This window comes from Callithrix jacchus, chromosome 16 (assembly GCF_049354715.1).
Source record: "Callithrix jacchus isolate 240 chromosome 16, calJac240_pri, whole genome shotgun sequence".
Taxonomy (NCBI): domain Eukaryota; kingdom Metazoa; phylum Chordata; class Mammalia; order Primates; family Cebidae; genus Callithrix; species Callithrix jacchus.
Window position 1 is genome coordinate 56,784,014 of NC_133517.1, and position 22,509 is coordinate 56,806,522.

The following is a 22,509-nucleotide window of genomic DNA, read 5'->3' on the forward strand; positions in this document are numbered from 1 at the left end:
ATGGTGATCCCCAAACCTTACCTTCTGTACTCACTGTTTGATATCTTTTGTTTAAGAAAGGGAAATACAAACAGTTTATATCTTGGATTTTCAGGAGAGATCTGATTTAGGATGTGTGTCATTATGGTTTTGGTTCAGAGAATATGGGTATAGTATCTTCATAAATTCCCAAAGCATCTCCCTGTGCAGTAATCTTTTTGGGAATTCTCTTTGTGGCATCTTTGCTTTGAAAGACAAGGTCTTGCTCTGTTGCCCAGGCTAGAGTATAGTAGCACAATCACAGCTCAATACGGCCTCGACCTCCTGGGCTCAAGCGATCCTCTCACCTCAACCTCCCAAGTTGCTGGGATTACTGGTACATGCCACCAAGCCTGGCTAATTTTTAAATTATTTATAGAGATAGGGTTTCATTTTGCTACCTAGACTGGTCTTGAGCTTCTAGACTCAAGTGATCCTCCTGCCTTGGCCTTAAAGAGTGTTCGGATGGATTATAAGTGTGTGCCACCACACCCAGCCATAGTTTCTTTTAAGAATGTTAGTAACCAAGTGAATAGCTCTCCTTTCTCTAGAACACAGAAACGAATCAGTGCATCACTAGCACTTGGGAACTCATTACACAGATAACTGTGCCCCACCCCAGGCCTGCTGAATCAAACTGGGTGGGGGAAAAGCGCTGTGTGAGTTCATCTTCTGAACATCTCTTCCTCCTCCACCCTACATTACCAAGTCAATGGAGTACATAATGCATAATTTTTTGTTCATGGTACTTTTCTGCTTTTGCTTTTGGAGAGTTTGCTACTTCTTCTGGCTCAAAAAATATGGCTAAATATTTCTCTCTTATCAATTGATTATTTAGAATTAGAGTATTAAAATGTGTCTGCCTTTCTTTGCCATGTTAGCATTTACCTCTATTAATGGTGTCAGTGGTAGCATGAACTAGTAAGCCCAATGTGATAAATACCCAACATGAGTGTTCTGCACTTCTGCATCCAAAACTTCATGGGGAAGGGAATAAAAGAGAGGAGATTCCTTCTTGCCTCTGCTTTCTACTCATTACACTATCCTCTCACCTTCCCAGAGCCACAGTAAGCTTTGAGTTGAAGATAAATTGACTGTGCATTAGCCTTGTTTGAATAGTAACTAGGTCTTTTTTCTTCTAATTATTATTATTTAGCAATAATTTTTACTGTGCTTTTATTCATTCCCTTGTAGCATATCTTTCTATATTTTTTAATAAATTTGTAGTCAAAAAGATTTTAATTTTATGATAGGATTTCAAATAAAAATTAATTAAATCTGAATCCAGGGTTTAAATGTTTCATTCATTATGCTTTATTAGAAGAGACTTGAAGCCATTCTAATATTATTAAAAATGCATTGGAAACAGCATTATTGTTGAATGTAGCTTTTTTGCTTTTGATTTCGATTCACTATCACTAATTCTTTTTTTTTTTTCTTCTTCTTTTGGCCATTGTTCCGAAAGCTGAGGTCATTTTTGCAAGTGAGGAAATACAGTTTGGATCTAGCATCTTTGATCCTGTATGCCTATCAGCTTAGCACAGCTCTTGCATATTTAGAGAGCAAAAGATTTGTACACAGGTAAGGTACGATTATAAAGCTGTTAAGTTGCCTTCTGAAAAGTAGTGATCATGAAACAGGGACCCATTTGGACCCTTTTCAGACTCTTTTAGTCCCAGGGACCCCTTTGGTACCATTTTGTACCAATTCTCCAACATTGTATTCTGTGTGTGCCTTTGGAATCTACTGTACACAGTTACTAGCAAGTCATGCCGCATTGTGTCCTACCAGAGTGAATTGCCATGGCATGTTCATACACAGTTAAAGGATTTTTACACACATGGAGTTTAAAACATATTGTGATACTTTTAGGTCATTTTTTCTGTACGCAAACATTATTGAGAACCTGTCCTTGGCAGCAGAGCAGTGAACATGTGGCAGTGGCCTCTAAAGTAACTATCGTCCTGGAACTTTACAGGATACCACTGCCTTGTGAGTGACATCTGTTGACATTCTGCAGAATTTCTGTTTATAGCCTTAGGTCTCTGAATGCAAGTAAAGGCCCTTAAAATTTGTTTGCCAAGTATTATATTGAGTTGGTGTTTTGTTACCCTACATTAAAACAAACTTCATCCAAAAAAAAGAAAAAAATAAACAAAAACTAAGACTAAAAAAATAAACTGCATCAGCAAAATCATATACAAGTTTTCAGAAGGCAACTTTTATTTAATGGTATCTCTTTAGGAATGGCAGTGTTATAGACCCCAGTTGTATGTCACTTGGTCTATCAGTTAATGCAGTTGGTAATATGGTTTTATGAACCAGTAATAAGGATTTTCATTATTTTAGAATATACTTTGCCATCTTTCAAAATAATTGTATTAATGGGTAAATATTTGGCAAAAATAGTATATATGAAGTAAATTTTTGTGTGCCTGTGTGTATATATATTAGATTTATGATATATATATTTTATAATATTATATAATCTACTTGCATTGTATATAAGCTGTCTTTCAAAGTTCCTATTGGTATGTCTTTATATATGAGCTTGTACATTTGTTTTTCTTATGTTAAGTCTTATTGTCTCAAATTCTTTTTTATCCAGGGACATTGCTGCTCGGAATGTTCTAGTGTCCTCAAATGATTGTGTAAAATTAGGAGACTTTGGATTATCCCGATATATGGAAGATAGTACTTACTACAAAGGTAAGAAATCAGAGCAGTACCTAAGAAATAGGCTTGGAATCTTTAACATATTTCTGAAAAACACTTTGTTCTAATATGCTCCCCTGATTTTTGACAGAGATATAAAATTAACTCAATGGAGGAAGCAACAGCCTTCTCAATAATGGTGCTAGAGCAGTTGAATATCCTTAGGAAAAAAATAGACCTCTAAATCCCATTTCAGATTAGATCAGAATGGACCATAGACTTAATTACAAAATATTAAACTTTTAGAAAAAATACACCTAAGAGTAAATATTTAGCATCTAGGGCTAGGCCCCAGGGATCCTTAGACTTGACACCAGAAACAAGGATTCATAGAAGGAAAAAGTTGATCAACTGAACCTCACAAAAATTACAAATATTTTTTCAGCCAGAGACCCTGTTAAAAGCATGAAAAGAGAAGCTACAGAGTAGGAGAAGATGCATGCCAACCACATATGTGACGAAGAGCTAATACCAAGAATATAAAAGGAACTCTTAAAACTTAGTAAAAAGACACAAAATGTGCACTTAGAAATGGGCAAAAAACAGGAAGAGACATTTTAGTGAAGAGGATATATGGATTGCACATAAGCGTGTGGAGATGCAGATGTTGAACATCTGTCTCCATTAGGAAAATGCAAATTAAGAACACAATGAGATTACAGTACAAACCTGTCAATTTGTTAAAGAATATGCTGGTGAAGAGGCAGAGAAACTAAATTGTTCATGGGAATGTAAAATGGTAGAGGCATTCTGGAAGAGAGTTTTGCAAATTCTTTAAAACTTAAGCATACAAGTATCATATGACCCAGGAGTTGCACGTCTGGATATTTCTTCTAAAGAAACAAAAACTTGTACACAAAACCATACTCAAATGTTCATTGCAGTTGTATTTGTAATAGCCAGAAATTCAGATTAGCTCAGATGTCTTTTAATCAGTAGGCACACCATCACCTTTCACCAGGTACAGCTGGTTTTATGAATTGTCTCAGTGAAGGGGACCTGACTTAAAAATATGCAGGCTGCTAACTCCAGCAACTTTGATTTCATTAGTTTTGTGGAATTTCTGTTTGCTTGTTTTGAGCATTGTGGAGTGCAGTGGCACAAACACGGCTCACTTTAGCGTCGACCTCCTGAGCTCAAGCAATCCTTCCCTGTTAGCCTCCCAAGTAGCTGGTACTACAGGCATGTGCCACCATGCCTGGCTAATTTTTTTGTAGAGATAGGGTTTTGCCATGTTGCCTAGGCTAGTCTTTGATCAAACTCCTGAGCTGAAACGATTCTGCTGCCTCTGCTTCCCAAAATGCTGGGATTACAGCAGGAACTATTGTGCTTAGCCTCCATCCGTTTTTTTAACTGATATCTAGCTTCTTCCTGTCAGTTGTCTTTAATTTTGCCAATCTTGGAATCACATTGAATCGGTTCCTCAAAGTATTACTGAACTGTTTTTCTGAATAATATTTTCATATTCCTAGAACTTTAGCTAAGACTTAGATAAATCCATGTTATGCTATTAATGCTACTAATTATGATGATCATTTTACACAGGCCAGTTTCTTTCTCAGTGTATTTGATTTTTATATTGCAGCCAAATGAGCCCAGATTTTTACATGCAAATCTAGTCTCTTATTTTAATCTCCTAACTATTCTCTTTCCATATATCTTTTGTATATTATTGCCTGTCACTACTTTATTTTTAAAATCCATTTTTAATTTCGTAAATTAAATTTTTTTTAAACACAGGATCTTATTCTGTCACCCAGGCTGGAGTGCAGTGGCGTGAGTACAAGTCACTGCAACCTCAACCTCGCTGGGTCCAAGTCATTCTCCTGCCTCAGCCTCCTTTGTAGCTGGGACCATAGGCACATGTCACCATGCCCAGCTAATTTTTTATTTTTTTGTAGAGATGAGGTCTCACTTTGTTGCCTAGGTTGGTCTTGAACTCATGGGCTCAAGCGATCCTCCCACCTTAGCCCCCCAAAGTGCTGGGATTACAGGCATGAGCCACCTGTGCCCAGCTATCTGTCACTATTTTAGCAATGATCCTTTGATATATGAAAAGAAAATTAGTTGTTTATTCATTTTAATTATTTAGTCATTTAACTTAAAGAAGACTAAGTCAATTTTTCACTATTTCTAAATATATTTTATATCCAGCTTCAATCTTAATTGGTCTAAGTCCTAGAATTCCAATAAAAAACTAAATTCCAAATAGTATGATATCCAAATTTTCATGTCATTTGAACAGCATTTTAAACAGGCAGTTGACAATTTCACACAAATACCTTAGAAAGGTTAATAAGTACACATTCTGTTAGGCTATAGAAATAAGTACAAACTCCAAAAGGTTAGAGATTCTTCAAAATGCTCTTTCTAGGAATGCTGATCGTCTTCAGAGGCAACTCATTGCTTTCAGAAGAAAGTCCAGACCCTTGACATGCTAGCAGAGCCAGCTGCTCATGCTTCACGCTCTTCTAAATAAGGGTGCTGTTCCTGTGCCCTGCTCCCTTGGGCAACCCCTTCTGCTCTTATATCCTCTCCCTGCAGCCTTCCCTGGCCATTCTCTCAGTCACTGTTTCCTTTCCACTTTCAGGGCATGTGGCATGTATTAGCTATCTGTGTTACACCTTGTACCAAATTTGAGTATACTTCTGTATGCCTTTTAGAATGAGAATTCCTTGAAGAAAAGGATCTGGATTGTTCATCTTGAGAACTCAGCAATTGAGGAAATGTTTACTAAGATTTTGAGTGGTTTTCCTTTGTGGCACAAAGAAAACTTTTAGGCCTGAAAAGAGAGCTGATTTCAGGCTTCCCTGGAGAAGTCCTTCTCATCCATTGCTCCTTCCTGCTCTTCACATGCCTGACCTTTTGTGGAGTCTGCATTGGTACATTCACTTAGTATCTAACTTACGTTTGTAATTCCCCAAATCAACACTCAAGATTCTTTTTTGCATTTGAGGACATATACAGAGCAACAAAAAATTTGAGTATAGGCCGGGCGCAGTGGCTCAAGTCTGTAATCTCAGCACTTTAGGAGGCCGAGACGGGTGGATCGCGAGGTCAAGAGATCTAGACCATTCTGGTCAACATGGTGAAACCCCATCTCTACTAAAAATACAAAAAATTAGCTGGGCATGGTGGTGCGTGCCTGTAGTCCCAGCTACTCAGGAGGCTGAGGCAGGAGAATTGCCTGAACCCAGGAGGCGGAGGTTGCGATGAGCCAGGATCACGCCATTGCACTCCAGCCTGGGTAACAAGAGCGAAACTCCGTCTCGGGGGAAAAAAAAAAAAAATTGAGTATTCCCTAATATGCACATATCCAGCTGAAGTCCAGCAAGGCTGCAGTCTCTCCCTCCTGTCTCAGCCAGAGGAGGGAAGACATGGTCAGGGCTAGCAGGGGACGGCACAGAGCGGAGCCAACAGCTCAGGCACTGATGGTTGGAGGGGTCTGAATCCCAACTTTGGCACCTGTTAGTGGGGCAGCCTTGGGCAAGTCACTTAACACATCTGAGCTTCCTTTTCTAAAGGAAATAGAACCTACCAGAATGAGTTGTTTTATGAGTTAAAATTGTAATCTATGTGAGGTAAGAATATATGTGTACATATTTCTCCCGAGAGCAGGGGTTTTGTGTTTGCAACAACTTTATAAAACATAACTAACACCAGTGAGGGTTGACTATATATGTTTATTATTAATAGGACGTGTATATAGCAAGTGTTCTAACCTACAGATAAGGATCTCTTCTGTTAATTGTGGAATCTTATGTAATGGAGCTGCACGCTAATATGTCTGGTAAACCGGGGTTTGCTCTCTCTCCCTGTTCTCTCCCTCTTTATAGAGGGAGAGATCTTAGTGTTCTATTTATCTACCATCTAACCATTCCTCACCCCCAAGTGACCTTAAAACATCCAGGAAATGAAAAGTAGTTCTGCCAAAGAAATGGAAGATCCAAGGGGTCAAATAGTTAAGGGTTTTCCCTTTGATACTGAAAATCTCAGCTAGCTCTGTTAGATTCTTAAGCAGATAACAGGAAAATTTATTTTCTAAAATTAATATTCTAGCTTCCAAAGGAAAATTGCCTATTAAATGGATGGCTCCAGAGTCAATCAATTTTCGACGTTTTACCTCAGCTAGTGACGTATGGATGTTTGGTGAGTATTTCTAAAACTTTTGTATTCTTTAAAATTATATTTCATATGTTACACAAAATAAACAACATTATAACCTGACCATCTCCTCATCAGACTCCTTTTAATTCATTTGACAATAGTCTGACATCTGCTGTGCATCAGCTTCTGGGCACACCTTCTGTAAGGGTCCACTGGTTCTGATTGGCCAGCTCCTTCTATCACTCTTCTTTTTGTTCTTCTTTGCTGTCTCTTATTTCCTCACAGGGGGATATTTTGTCTATTTTCTTCTTTCTCTTCTCTCTCTCCCTTTGCCATCTCATTCATTTCTTTCATGTAAATGATGTTAAACAGTAAACACCTGGTCCCTTAACTCTGAGTATCTAAAATTCTATCTTACCCCTTTATTCTGGGATCTAACCGCCTTCCTAACCTATCTCAAGACTTTAAAGTTTGATCCTTTGTCTTCTCTAGCTTCTGCTTTTCTGATGTCTCATTTGTTCCTTCCCACCTACTTTAAGGTTATTATTCTCCTGTTCTGTGGTTATTGCAGTTCCTCCTAGCTGGTGTAGAAGTGTGGCAGTCATGTATTCTTTGCTACTTACTTAAACTACTTTATTCAGATTTTAAAGTTATTCACTGTTTTCAACATGAATGGCACTTCCCTCCACTCCACTCTCCTTTTTTCTTGGTGTTATTCCTTCTACCCAGAAAGCCTTATCCTTATACCTTCTTCTCCAGTGGAAATTCTACCTAACCCCCAAGGTCCACTTTAAATGTCCTTGAAGCCTTCCTTTTCCTTTCTGTCCTTTCCCTACACAGATTCTCTTGTCATAACACTCATGTTGATCCTGGGAATAGACTTGTACACATATTATCTCTGCTAAACTAGAAACTACTTTGGAGGAAATGCCCTGTTAAGATTATGTACCTTTTTTTCTCCTATAAGTAACAATAACTTGATCAAGTATGTGTTCTTATTTTCTTCTATTTACTTACTGTTGATTCTTAATCACCATTTAATTGCCCTAATAGATAGCTAAGTAAAGGAAAGAGCTTTCAAATAGAACAGGATATGGCATGACATGGTTAGAAAAAGCTCTGAAGTCTAATTGATGTGGGTTCAGATCCCAAGGCCTTGATTATTAGCTGTGTAATCCACAAAGCAAGTAACTTACCCTTTCAGACAAATTTCATGTTTCAGCACTTCTAAGATGCCTATTTTTTTTACATGTTAACTTTTCTGGAACTGGAGTGTATCTTAAAATCAATGGCATTTTACAATTGGTAATAAGGGGGGCGCATTTTGTAATGTACTTGTCCTTGCTTGCACTCTTGTGGACTTTGTTTTGTTACTGTAATGTCTGAATGGGTTTAAAAGAGCTCTTTTGGTAAGAATGAAATCAAAATTCTAAGAGGGAAGAAAGAGTTGTATCATAGTTTAGTTGTCAGCATTCTCCCTTTTTCAGTCATTATAAACTAATGATGTTTTCTATAATCAGTGTATGTGATTTTTGTCAAATGTGGTAAAATGCAGTATTTAAAGAAACATAAAGTTATTGTGAGGATTAAGGGTAATAAGGCTGGGCATGGTGGCTCATGCCAGTAATCCTAGTAATTTGGGAGGCCAAGGAGGGAGGATCACTTTTACCTGGAGTTTGAGACCAGCCTAGGCAACATAGCAAGACCCCATCTCTACAAAAAATATAAAAATCTGCTGACTTGAATGACGCATGCTGTAATCCCAGCTACTTGGGAGAGTGAAGTGGGAGATTTGCTTGAACCTGGGAAGTGGAGGCTGCAGTGAGCTGTTAAGGAAGACTTTGTCTCAAAAAAAAGATAATATTTGTAAAATTTCAAAGATGTGCCAGGAATACATTTAAGTGCTCGAGAAATAATAAGCAGTGTTGCTACTAATGATAATATTGTTATAACTTCTGGTGAGAAAAGCAGCACTAAGGCATTATTTTTGTTAGATACTCTTTACATCGAAATTCTTGGACTTTTTTTTCTGTGAATTCTTTTCTTTTTTTTTTTTTTTCTTTTTTTTAGTTCTTTAAGTTCTGGGGTACATGTGCAGAATGTGCAGGTTTGTTACATAGGTACACACATGCCATGGTGGTTTGCTGCATCCATCCCCCCGTCATCTACACTAGGTATTTCTCCTAATGTTATTCCTCCCCAATCCCCTCACTCCCACTATTCCTCCCCTACCCCGCCCAATCCCCCGACAGTCCCTGGTGTGTGATGTTCCCTCTCTGTGTCCATGTGTTCTGGTTGTTCAACACCCAGTCATGAGTGAGAACATGCAGTGTTTGATTTTCTGTTCTTGTGTCAGTTTGTTGAGAATGGTGGTTTCCAGCTTCATCCATGTCCCTGCAAAGGACATGAACTCATCGTTTTTTTTGGTTGCATAGTATACATTTGCTTTATCCAGTCTATCGGTGATGGGCATTTGGGTTGGTTCCAAGTCTTTGCTATTGTAAACAGTGCTGCAATAAACATATGTGTGCACGTGTCTTTATAATACAACAATTTATAACCCTTTGGGTATATACCCAGCATGGGATTGCTGGGTCAAATGGTGTTTCTAGTTCTAGATCCTTGAGGAATCACCACACTGTCTTCCACAATGGTTGAACTAATTAACACTCCCACCAACAGTGTAAAAGCATTTCTATTTTTCTACATCCCCTCCAGCATCTGTTTTGTCTCCTGATTTTTTTTTTTTTTTGAGACGGAGTTTCACTGTTGTTACCCAGGCTGGAGTGCAATGGCGCTATCTCGGCTCACCGCAACCTCCGCCTCCTGAGTTCAGGCAATTCTCCTGCCTCAGCCTCCTGAGTAGCTGGGATTACAGGCACGCGCCACTGTGCCCAGCTAATTTTTTGTGTCTTTAGTAGAGACGGGGTTTCACCATGTTGACCAGGATGGTCTGGATATCTTGACCTCTTGATCCACCCGCCTTGGCCTCCCAAAGTGCTGGGATTACAGGCGTGAGCCATGTCTCCTGATTTTTTAATGATCGCCATTCTAAGTGGTGTGAGAAGATATCTCATTGTGGTTTTGATTTCCATTTTTCTAATGAGCAGTGATGAAGAGCTTTTTTTCATGTGTTTGTTGGCTGCATAGATGTCTTCTTTTGAGACGTATCTGTTCATATCTTTTGCCCACTTTTTGATGGGGTTCTTTGGTTTTTTCTTGTATTTGTTTAAATTCTTTGTAGATTCTGGATATTAGCCCTTTGTCGGATGGGTAGATTGCAAAAAATTTTCCCCATTCTGTTGGTGGCCAGTTCACCCTAATGATTGGTTCTTTTGCTGTGCAGAAGCTGTTTATTTTAATTAGACCCCATTTGTCTATTTTGGCTTTTGTTGCCATTGTTTTGGTGTTTTAATCATGAAGTCCTTGCCTATGCCTGTGTCCTGAATAGTATTGCCTAGGTTTTCTTCTAGGGTTTTTATGGTGTTGGGTCTTATGTTTAAATCTTTAATCCATCTGGAGTTAATTTTTGTATAAGGTGTAAGGAAGGGATTCAGTTCCAGCTTTCTTGCATATTGCTAGCCAATTTTCCAAACACCATTTATTAAATAAGGAATCCTTTCCCATTGCTTGTTTTTGTCAGGACATTCAAAGATCAGATGGTTGTAGATGTGTGGCATTACTTCTGAGGCCTCTGTTCTGTTCCAGTGGTCTATATCTCTGTTTTGATCCCAGTACCATGCTTTTTTTATTATTGTATCCTTATAGTATAGTTAGAAGTCAGGTAGCATGATGCCTCCAGCTTTGGTTGTGTGTGTGTGCATGTGTTGTGTGTGTGTGTGTGTGTGTGTGTGTTTGCTTTGTCTTGACTATGTGGGCCCTTTTTGGTTCCATATGGAGTTTAAGGTATTTTTTTCCAATTCTGTGAAGAAAGTCAATGGTAGCTTGATGGGAATAGCATTGAATCTATAAATTACTTTGGCCAATATGGCCATTTTCACAATACCGATTCTTCCTAACCATGAGCATGGAATTTTTTTTATCAGTTTGTGTCCTCTCTTATTTCCTTGAGCAGTGATTTGTAGTTCTCCTTGAAGAGGTCCTTCACATCCCTTGTAAGTTGTATTCCTAAGTATTTTATTCTCTTTGTAGCAATTGTGAATGGGAGTTCACTCATGATTTGGCTGTCTGTTATTGGTGTATAGGAATGCTTGTGATTTTTGCACATTGATTTTTGTATCCTGAGACTTTGCTGAAGTTGCTTATCAACTTAAGGAGATTTTGGACTGAGATGATGGGATCTTCTAAATATACCATCATGTCATCTGCAAATACAATTTTACTTCCTCTTTGTCTAATTGAATACCCTTTATTTCTTTTTCTTGCCTGATTGCTCTGGCCGGAACTTCCAATACTATGTTGAATAGGAGTGGTGAGAGAGGGCATCCTTGTCTTGTGCTGGTTTTCAAAGGAAATGCTTCCAGTTTTGCCCATTAGTATGATATTGGCTGTGGGTTTGTCAAAGATAGCTCTTACTATTTTGAGATACGTTCCATTGATAGCTAGTTTATTGAGAGTTTTTATCATAAAGGGCTGTCGAATTTTGTCGAAGGCCTTCTCTGCATCTGTTGAGATAATCATGTGGTTTTTGTCTTTGGTTCTGTTGATGTGATGGATTACCTTGATAGATTTGCATATGTTGAAGCAGCCTTGCATCCCAGGGGTGAAACAGACTTGATCATGGTGGATAAACTTTTTGATGTGGTGTTGGATTTGTCAGTATTTTAATGAGGATTTTCGCATCAATGTTTATCACGGATATTGGCCTGAAATTTTCTTTTTTAGTTGTGTCTCTGCCAGGTTTTGGTATCAGGATATTGGTCTCATAAAATGAGTTAGGGAGGATTTCCTCTTTTTGTATTGTTTGGAATGTACCTCTGGTAGAATTCGGCTGTGAACCCGTCTGGTCCTGCACTCTTTTTTGATTGGTAGGCTATTAATTGCTGCCTCAACTTCAGACCTTATTATTGGCCTATTCAGGGATTCAGCTCTTCCTGGTTTAGTCTTGGGAGGGTGTAAGTGTCCAGGAATTTATCCATTTCTTCTGTATTTACTGGTGTATGTTCATAGAGGTGTTTGTAATAATCTCTGATGGTAGTTTGTATTTCTGCGGGATCAGTGATGATATCCCATTTATCATTTTTTGTTGCCATCTATTTGTTTCTTCTTTCTTTTTATTAGTTTGGCTAGCAGTCTATGATTTTGTTGATCTTTTCAAAAAACCAGTTCCTGAATTTAATTGATTTTTTTTTTAAAGGGTTTTTTGTGTCTCTGTCTTCTTCAGTTCTGCTCTGACCTTAGTTATTTCTTAACTTCTGCTAGTGTTTGAATTTGTTTGGTCCTGCTCCACTAGTTCTTTTAATTGTAACATTAGGGTCTCGATTTTAGATCTTTCCCTGTTTGTCATGTGGGCATTTAGTGCTGTAAATTTCCCTCTAGACACTGCTTTAAATGTGTCCTAGAGATTCTGGTATGTTATGTCTTGATTCTCATTGGTTTTGAAGAACATCTTTACTTCTACCGTCATTTCATTATTTATCCAGTAGTCATTCAGGAGCAGGTTGTTCAGTTTCCACATAGTTGTGCGGTTTTGAGTGAGTTTCTTAATCCTGAGTTCTAGTTTGATTGCACTGTGTTCTGAGAGACTGTTATGATTTCTGTTCTTTTGCATTTGCTGAGGAGTTATTTACTTCTCCTCAAATGCAAGGTGGGAGAGTTCTGTAGATGTCTCTTAGGTTCGCTTGGTCCAGGTCTGAGTTCAAGTCCTCGATATCCTTGTTAATTTTCTGTCTCGTTGATCTGTTTAATGTTGACAGTGTTATTGTGTGGGAGTCCAAGTCTCTTTGTAGATCATTAAGACCTTGCTCTATGTATCTGCGTGCACCTGTTTTGGCTAAGTTCAGAATCTAATTCACATCAAGATGGTAATATGCCTTGCTTCCTTTGAGGCAAATTTCATTCTAGGTATTGAAGATGCAAAAATAAATCACGGTGCTTCTCTTTGAGGCATCAGTTTTACATTGTTTTATGATAGAAGTAGATTTGAAATGACAAAAACTTTTCCCAGGGGAGAAGCAGGAAAAGCATTATAAAGAACTACCTTACAAATGTCCCTACAAAGAAGATAGCTTGTGAGGAAGGTAAAGGCACATTTTTGGCATGTTTCATCGGTAGCAGGAATCCCAGAATGGCCAGGGGCAGAGCAGCAATGATAAGGTACTAGGAGAAAACATCTGCTCTTTACATCAGCCGGTTCTCTCCATTTCCTTTCCATTGCATTATATGGTCATTGCCAGTTTTAGAGTTTTTTGTTTAAGGGTGAATTTTTAAAATTTTAGATTCAGTGGGTCCACGTGCAGGTTTGTCACATGGACATGTTGCACAGAGCTAAGGTTTGGGCTTCAACTGAACCCGTCACCCAAATAGTGAACATAGTACCCGATGGATAGTTTTTTCAGCTGTTACCTGCCTCCTTCCCTTTCCACTCTTTTATTCCCCATTATCTGTTCTTCCCGTCTTCATGTCCATACGTATCCAGTGTTTAGCTCCCACTCACAAGTGAGAACATGCGGTGTTTAGTTTCTGTTTCTGCATTAATTCACCTCATAAAGTGTCTTTCAGTTGTTTCCACGGTGCTGCAAAGGACATGATTTCATCCTTTTATGCCTACATAGTATTCTATGGCCTATATCTACTAAATTTTCTTTATCTCACCCTAAAGGTGAATTCTTAAGAATTATTCAGAAGTGCTGAGAAAGTATTTGATTTCCCAAGGGTAGAGTGTACGTAAACTTTTCAAGGTCTCACTGTGGCATTTATAGACAAGATGACTTGAAGCTCAAAGAAGTTCACATCCTTCCTGGGGGAAAACAGTGACCAGTCCATGAATAAACCACATAATGATGCCTTATGCACTCTAGACAAGAAGAGGCTAACCTTGTTAAAGGAAACATTTTAAGGAATCTGAGTTTTCAAAAGCATAAGACTTACTAGAATTTTCTTTTTTTTGAGACAGTCTCACTCTGTCACCCAGACTGGAGTGTAGTGGCATGATCTTGGCTCACTGCAACCTCCCCTCTTGGGTTCAAATGCCTCTCCTGCCTCAGCCTCCTGAGTAGCTGGGACTACAGGTGTGCGCCACCACGTCTGGCTAAATTTTTTCTGTTTTTAATAGAGACGGGGTTTCACCATGTTAGCAAGGATGGCCTCAATCTCCTGACCTCTTGATCCACTTGCCTCAGCCTCCCAAAGTGCTGGGATTACAGGCATGAGCTGCCGCGACCAGCAGATTTTCTTTATTAGGCATCAGTTCAGCTGCTCTAATTAAAAACAGGTCACACCGAAGTGGGGTGGAATCTAAAATTCAGTATTTTTTGAATTAGTTTGTTAAGCCGTGAAGTGTCACTGTAGCTGGTGGGCCATTTTCTCATACAGGATTTCTAGAGAAATAACCCTCTGAGAAAAATTACAGCATTTTCCTTGATAATAATTCAACATTTTATTATTTCCATCATATTAAATTGTTAGGTTATTCTTATTTTATACTAGAGTTAATATAATGCTGCTTTGGTGGATAATTTGCCCAGTATCTCCCAGCTGGTACTCTGGTGCCTAGAATAATGATATTCCTGGAACCTGGGAGTTACACTCTTCATACTGAGCTCACTGTTGTGTTTTCATTCCCACTCACAGGTGTATGTATGTGGGAGATACTGATGCATGGTGTGAAGCCTTTTCAAGGAGTGAAGAACAATGATGTAATCGGTCGAATTGAAAATGGGGAAAGACTACCAATGCCTCCAAATTGTCCTCCTACCCTCTACAGCCTTATGACGAAATGCTGGGCCTATGACCCCAGCAGGCGGCCCAGGTTTACTGAACTTAAAGCTCAGCTCAGGTAGGAGTTGGTGGAAGAGAGGGCCCGAGGGTGGGGGCAGATTATGCTGCTTCTCCTCCTTGCAGTAATAGCATTTTAAGGTCATTATATCAATATGTCTAAGGCCAAGCTATTTTTGTTCAAATGCAATTACTTTTAAAATTGATTTGCATTTCTTTGTACCTTGCTAGAGTCTTAATTACATATTTAAAATTTTTGATAAAGATACAGTTATAGTCATATGTCTCTCCCCTAGCTTCTGACTTAGCATCACTTACAAGACCTGTAATACCTTAGTCCCTACCTATCTCTCCAGTCTTATCTAACACAACCCTTCATCTCCATCCCCTGACACTGTGATCCAGCAACACCTGCTTAAAATTCTCCTAACACCTCAGTGCCTTTTCACATGCTGTCTTCACTCACAGAAATGCCTTTCCTGACCTTTGCCACCTACAAACTCCTATTCAGTTTTCAGAACCCAGCTCAGATGTTACCTGCTTCAGGAAACCTTCCTAATCAACCCTGCCCTCAAAGAGATAGTTATTCCTTTGGCACCTTTGAATATTTCCGGTTTTATATTCAAAACATCCATTGCTCGTTCAGGTGCCATTTTGTGGCTCCTACTTTGTGCCAGGCACTGTTAAAATCCCTGGAGGAAGTACACAGGGACATTAGTGTGCTGAATCCCTCAGGAAAGCATGTGCATACTGTACCCTGTTGCCTGGCCTGAGAGGTTCTTGTTGGCTCCTCTGCGTCTCCAGCTAGACTCAGAGCTCTTGATGGGCATCATTGTGTCTTACTGATTTCTGTACCCCCAGTGCCAAGCTTAGGACCTGGCACCATATAATATGTGCTCAATAATCATTTGTTGAATTGAATTGAATTGGAGTGTAGAATCAGATTTAATACTGTAATAAACATATTATAATACACCACATAGGCATGGGAAGCTTTATTATATAAACAAAACGTAGTTGTGTGTGTGCTTTGTCACCTGTTTTCACATTTAGGGATTTCCATGATTTTATGTGAGTTTTTATGGGTTTGTTTTTCATGCTGTATTTTAGTTTTCTACCTAAAAATTATGAACTGCAGGTTCCAGGCTTTCACAATCTACCCAGCCTTCTCACCACATGTTCAAGCAGTTCAACCTGCTAGACAGGATTCCTTTTTAAGGAGAGTATTTCAAAGAAGAATTATTAACACACATAGGTAGAAGCACAAAAGGTTCATCCAGTCTGAAAATATTTGCTAAGCACCTTTGTTATTCTGAGCTAGATTCTGTGGGTTCAACAGTGAACAAGACCCAATCCCTGCCGCCAGAGAGTTTAAAGCCTGGTGGTGAAGACCGAGGTATCACTGGTTATTACAGTAGAGCGAGCACCATGTCGGAAAGACTAGCCACACTCTTGGTCTTAGTCCTTATAACTCTCACCCGTTGGCCTAGTTCCACTATCCAGGTCCCCATAGAAAAACCCTACTCTACCTTTCACACGGTAGACCTTGAGGGTACTTCTAAACAGCTTTCTTACCTCCTCTTAGTTTCTTCAAGCTAAAAATCTTCAGTTCCTTAATGAAGTCTCATATAACTTAACTGCCTATTTTCTCACTGTTACAGCTGGTTCTTGGACATGCTTTATTACATGTTTTGTTGCTATTTGTTCCTTCTTGGTCTTTCCTCAGAATTTGACAGATCCTGTCCTTGATATAGTTCCTCTCCGCTACCAGTTCTATCACCCCACCTCCGTGGCATCACTTTTTACCTCACTGACTTGCCATCTCTCCAGCATTACTATGAGTATTAACCAAATTTCTGTTCTCAGCATCTTATTTTCTCTCAGTACTCTTCCTGGATGTCTGACCCATTCATGGGGCTTTGCTTCTCACCTCTCTCTGTCTGTAGTTCTGGGCCTGCCCTTTGCTCAAGTCCCAAACCTACATTTTTAAATTGCTGTCTGGGCATCATGTTTATCCAGAAAGCAAAGCTGTTACATTCTCCTCTAAGCCAGCCCTTCCTCCTCACTTCCTCCAGGTTGGAATAGCGTCTTTATCTTCAATACCATTTTGGAGTCATGCTTTACTCCTTCTGCCCGCCCTGCATCCCCCATCCTGCGCTCTTCTCCCATCTGTCTGGCATGACCAGCTTAGTCAGTCTTCTTGAACTGTCACTGGAAAAATAACTCCCTTGGTCAAAACAACTTTCAGGGGGTTTCTATTACCTTTTATGTTTGGGTAAAGGCTTCCAAAGTAACATTTAGGCCTTATTTCATTATGGCCTGAGATTGTCTTCCCATCCCTTTCATACACCATAGCTAAACTCACCCCCGCTCTTGACCCAGAATGCCTCCTCCTTCACATGGGGAGATCCTACCCATCCTTCTTGGCTTCTTTCACGCACTGGGTCTTTTTGACTTCACAGCTGACTAGCCTCCACCCTCTGAGTCTCCAAAGCTCTTTGTTTTTCTTGTCAGGCTTACTCTATGCTGCCATAGATGGCTGCAACCCATGTTCAAGTCAGTTTGATAAACACTGTTGAGCACCTACAGTAGCTGAGCCTGGTGCTAGTTACTGGGGCAAAGATGACTATAACACTTTTCCTGCCCTCGAGGAGCTCACAGTCTAGTATGTCTCATCCCCTACTAGACTGAAGCTCCTTGAGGACAGGGATGGTCATACTCACCTTGGTGTTGCCCGTACCTCCAGGCCAGGAGCCTAGCTAGCTAAATACAGGAAGGATCACCCAGGCACTGAATTCATGTCTTAGAAAATATGAGTGATTCTTAACATTAAGGAATGCTCCACTGAGGTAAATTATCTCCAAAAACTATCCAAGACATATTTTTAGAACTACATATAATTACTTTAAATATATACCCCTAGTATAATTTATGGATATCTTCTTATATACTACTAGCACGGGTAATTGAGCATTCATTTATTCTGCATTGTTTTGTTTTAGAAATGTCGTTTAACTGCATTTTGAACATTTATAATTGGGCTACCACATAGGCCAGCGTCTTATATACTAAAACGTAACTTTATAATGTAATTGTACTTGGACATTTACATATAACAATGTATCATGATAACTAAATAGGTTATTTTATTAATTTTTTTTCAAAATTTGTATTATATCCAGGATTTTAACAGAGAAATAAGTTTAGATAGTCCTTTCCCACACCATGGTAGTTAAAAATGTTACCAAATCCCATTCTTCTTCTCGACATGAAAAGAATTTTCCTTCTCTACCTTGAAAGAATATTTGCAAGTAGAATCAAATTACTGTAGGATTTCTCTCATCTTTAACTGTGGCGGGGGAGGGGGGAGAGAGAGTGTGTGTGTGTGTGTGTGTGTGTGTGTGTGTGTGTGTGTGTTTTATTTTTTTGAGATAGAGTCTCCTCTCTTGCCCAGGCTAGAGTGCAGTGGCATCATCTCAGCTGCCTGCAACCTCCACCTTTCTGCTCAAGTGATTTGCTAACCTTAGCCTCCCAATTAGCTGGGACTACAGGCATGCACACCACACCCAGCTAATTTTTTTGTGTTTTTGGTAGATATGGGGTTTTGCCATGTTGCCCAGGCTGGTCTAAACTCCTGAGCTCAAGCAATCCACCCATCTTGGCCTTTCAGAGTGCTGAGTTTACAGGCATGAGCCACCATGGCCAGCCTTGTATATTAGTTTTTGACTGTATTAGTTGAAAAGTGATTTTTGGTATGAGGCTTGTTGGGCTAACCCATAGGAGAATTACCTTGGTCATACTTTGATGAGGTGGCATCTATTACTCAAGGAAACTCTCCCTACATCCTGTTTACTTACTCATAGGTATGAATTCACTGAGAAGTAGAATGAGATTAACCTGCAAGTGGCCCACTGTCAAGTGTAAAAAGTTCCTCAATAGAAATACTTCTAATTGATCAACAGTGAAATTTTCTCATAATACGTACTCTAGTATTCTTGTGCTTTATGACAGTTGGGTTATAAGAGTGCACAAGCCGGGCGCGGTGGCTCACACCTGTAATCCCAGCACTTTGGGAGGCTGAGGCGGGTGGATCACGAGGTCAAGAGATCGAGACCATCCTGGTCAACATGGTGAAACCCCGTCTCTACTAAAAATACAAAAAATTAGCTGGGCATGTTGGCGCGTGCCTGTAATCCCAGCTACTCTGGAGGCTGAGGCAGGAGAATTGCCTGAACCCGGGAGGCGGAGGTTGCGGTGAGCCGAGATCGTGCCATTGCACTCCAGCGTTGGTAACGAGCGAAACCATCTCAGGAAAATAAATAAATAAATAAATAAATAAATAAATAAATAAATAAATAAATAAAATAAGAGTGCACAAAATATTTTTGATTGAAAAGTCAGTTAATTCAGTTAATTCTTTGTTAGGTACTATGACAGGGAAACCATAATAAGCACCTTTAGTATTTGCCTTTTTGCAGCTTGTGTTCAAAAATAGTATGTCCTAGCAGTACTCTTCTTGACTAAGGTATTGGTACCACTATTTAAAAAAAGAATATCAGCTTTATTTCAGATTAGAAAAATATTTTAGGTTAATATTAAATTTGTTAAGTATATATTATGCAAATTAGAGCAATAAACAAAATTATCACTTTAAAATTTTGTGTTATGACTTTTATATATTTTTTAACTTTTTATTAATGTATAATAAACACACCAAGAAGTGACAGCTTACTGGATTTCCACAAATTGGATACCATCTGTCACCAGCATTCAAAATGCAAATACTACCAGTACCCCAGAAACTTTCCACATGCCCCTTTCCAATCACTGTTTGCCCTCCAAGGGTAAACCCTATCTTGACCATGGATGGTTCTGCCTGTTTTTGAACATCATGTGAATGGTATCTGTCAGTACTTACTTTATATATATAATATATTTTACTCTTCATTTTGTGAGATTATCCATATTATCCATGTAGTTATATTTTATTCTCATCATTGTGTAGTGTTCCATTTGTCAACGTACTATAGTTTATGCCACTGTTGGTGAAAGTTTGTATACTTCTAATTTGGGACTTTCAAGAATATTGCTCTGTGAAGTAGAGGATATAGTAGGTGGTGTGTAAACAGATTTACCTGATGCTTTATGTTATAAACACCAGTCTTGTAAGTATCACCTTGGAAAGCAGTCCATGATTTTGAACTGGTCTTTCATCAAGCTTTTTAGGAATATGTTTAGAACCAATACCTTATGTGTTGATAGCAAGTCTCCATCCTCTACAGTTAGCTCTTCTAGTTTAATAACATTGAAATAACTGGTAGTTACAGAGCAATTTCTGTTGGCAGGCGTTGTCCCATGAACTTTCATACATCATTTCATTTTAATCTTCACAGTCCTGGGACACATAGGTAGTATCTTCATTGGCAGTTTACGATGATGAGACTGAAACTGTGTAGTTAAGCATCTGATCAAAGGACACAACTGGAATTCAAGGCAGGTCCACCTGAGTCCAGAGCTTGAACTATGAGCTGTCATGCACTACTAACTGCCTTGATGTTTATTGGCTAGAAGTCATTAAGTGTGCCTGCCATCTTATGATTTAGACTGGTGAATAGGTTGTTAATATTGATAAGTTAAAAAGGAGAAAGAAGAAAAAAATGCTATTACAGAGAATTCCTGCAGCTGGTTTTCTTACACTGTTTGAGTGTCAACCAAAGTCCTTAAAAGAAATGGTAGCATCACTAGCTGATGCACAGAGGCCCTACCCGCAGGCTTTGAGGGGGACAAAGTGTACTTTCAAAGTATTTTCCTATTGGCTTTCCTTGTTTCATTGGCATATCTTGAGTGTGTTGCATTTTGCTGCTATGGAACACAATAATTTTACATAGAGTGGGGAGCAGGTTTGGAAGTTTTGAACAAGTCACCCAGAGTTGACTTCGAGCAGATCAGAGCCAAGCCATGGCACAGTGTCATCCAGAGAGCCTGCGGGGAACTGATCTTACATACAGAGCTTTTACTCGGTTTTGGAAGTTTTTGTTTTGGGGTTTTTGATTTGTGTGTGTGTGATTCTTTTGGTATTTAGTTTTTAGTTACTTGTCTTAACCTTTTGCTGTCATGTTTTGCTTCAGTTGATCTGCGAGACTACCAGTTCAAGCTATTATAGCAACACCTTTAGAGTAAATGGGCATGTGTGTGTGTATAAATTTTTCAAAGAGTGTTTAAAAGGTTGTGTGTCCTTGGGCAAGTTACTAAGCCTCCCTTGTAAAAGCAGGATCACAAATACTACCCATATTCTCAAGATTAAATAATCTGGCCAGGTGCAGTGGCTCACGCTTATAATCCCAGCACTTTGGGAGGCTAAGGCAGGTGGATCACCTGAGGTCAGGAGTTTAAGACCAGCCTGGCCAACATGGTGAAACTCATCTCTGCTAAAAATAAAAAAATTAAAAATAGCCGGGCATGGCAGCAGATGCTTATGAATCCCAGCTACTTGGGATACTGAGGCAGGAGAATCGCATGAACCCGGGAGGCAGAGGTCGCGGTGAGCTGAGATCATACCATTGCACTCCAGCCCAGGCAACAAAAGCAAAACTCCGTCTGAAACAAATAACCCATGTCCATAGCTCATAGTAAGCACACACACTGTGTTAGCTACTTTAGAAGTAGGTAGTAGTAACAACAAAGCTTTTTCTAACAATCCAGAAGGGATCTGGTGATCTTAGAGTACAGAAGAGTTATTGGTTATCGTTAGACATTCTTAAAAATGTAGTTACTTGTATTTAATTTTAAGATAAGCAGTAAAAGAATCATGCAGAAGTATGAGCTTTGGAATGACAGGTCTCAGTTTGAATCCTGGCCCCACCACTTACTATCCTTGGGGAATATCTTTTAACTTTTCTTTCTCTACTCTTTTTTTTTTTTTTTTTTTTTTTTTTGAGATAGAGTCTCACACTGTCTTCTAGGCTAGAGTGCAGTGGCACAATCTCTGCTTACTGCAACCTCTACCTCCCGAGTTTAAGCAATTCCCTTGCCTCAGCCTCCTGAGTAGCTGAGATTACAGGTGCACACCACTGTGCCCGGCTAATTTTTTTGTATTTTTAGTAGTGAAGAGATTTTACCCTGTTGCTCAGGCTGGTCTTAATTCTGACCTTAAGTGATCTGCCCTCCTTGGCCTCCCAAAATGCTGGGATTACAGGCATGAACCACCACACCTGGCCTTCTTTCTGTACTTTTCTAAAAGGTGTAATAACTCTTTCTCAGTAGCTACTTTCTAGGGTTCTTGTAAGATTTGAATGAGTGTTAGCTATTATTATTCACATAATAAGAATACCAAGGTACTTGGTATCAAAATACCCAGCACATCTTTTTGATATTTTATAAATGTATTCTAGAGATACGAATTTTTAAAGTATTTATCTGTGAACAGCGTCTTAAACAAGTTTAATGTGTTTTGATTTGTCAGTTACCCTACAACATGAAACGTAGTAACTTAGTAACTTGCCCAACACCATTGCACTCCAGCCTGGGCAACAAGAGTGAAACTCCATTTCTAACAAATAAATAACCCACGTCCATAGCTCATGATAAGCAAACACCTCTTTTTGAAGTTCTAAGTTTGATTTAAGTTAAAAGTTCTAGGTTTGATTAATGACATGAAATTGCTTGTACTACTCTTTTTTTTTTTTTTTAAGTGATTTTGTATTTGCTTCCAAAACTCCTTTCAAAGATGGTGTCTAAATTCTTCCTTAGCCATTATACCAGTACTTTTTTTCA

The 22,509-nt window shown here is 39.0% G+C and overlaps 1 protein-coding gene across 49 annotated transcripts in view; it reads left to right on the forward strand.

Annotated features, from left to right (window-relative positions):
* PTK2 (protein tyrosine kinase 2) overlaps window positions 1–22,509 on the forward strand; it is a 360,020-nt gene that overhangs the window by 264,644 nt on the left and 72,867 nt on the right. For all 49 annotated transcript variants that reach the window (XM_035276524.3, XM_035276540.3, XM_078353054.1 and 46 more), the window contains 4 exons: window positions 1,484–1,599; window positions 2,627–2,727; window positions 6,793–6,882; window positions 14,593–14,797. In XM_035276524.3, the coding sequence (XP_035132415.1) occupies window positions 1,484–1,599; window positions 2,627–2,727; window positions 6,793–6,882; window positions 14,593–14,797 (512 nt within the window). The remainder of the gene's footprint in view (window positions 1–1,483; window positions 1,600–2,626; window positions 2,728–6,792; window positions 6,883–14,592; window positions 14,798–22,509) is intronic.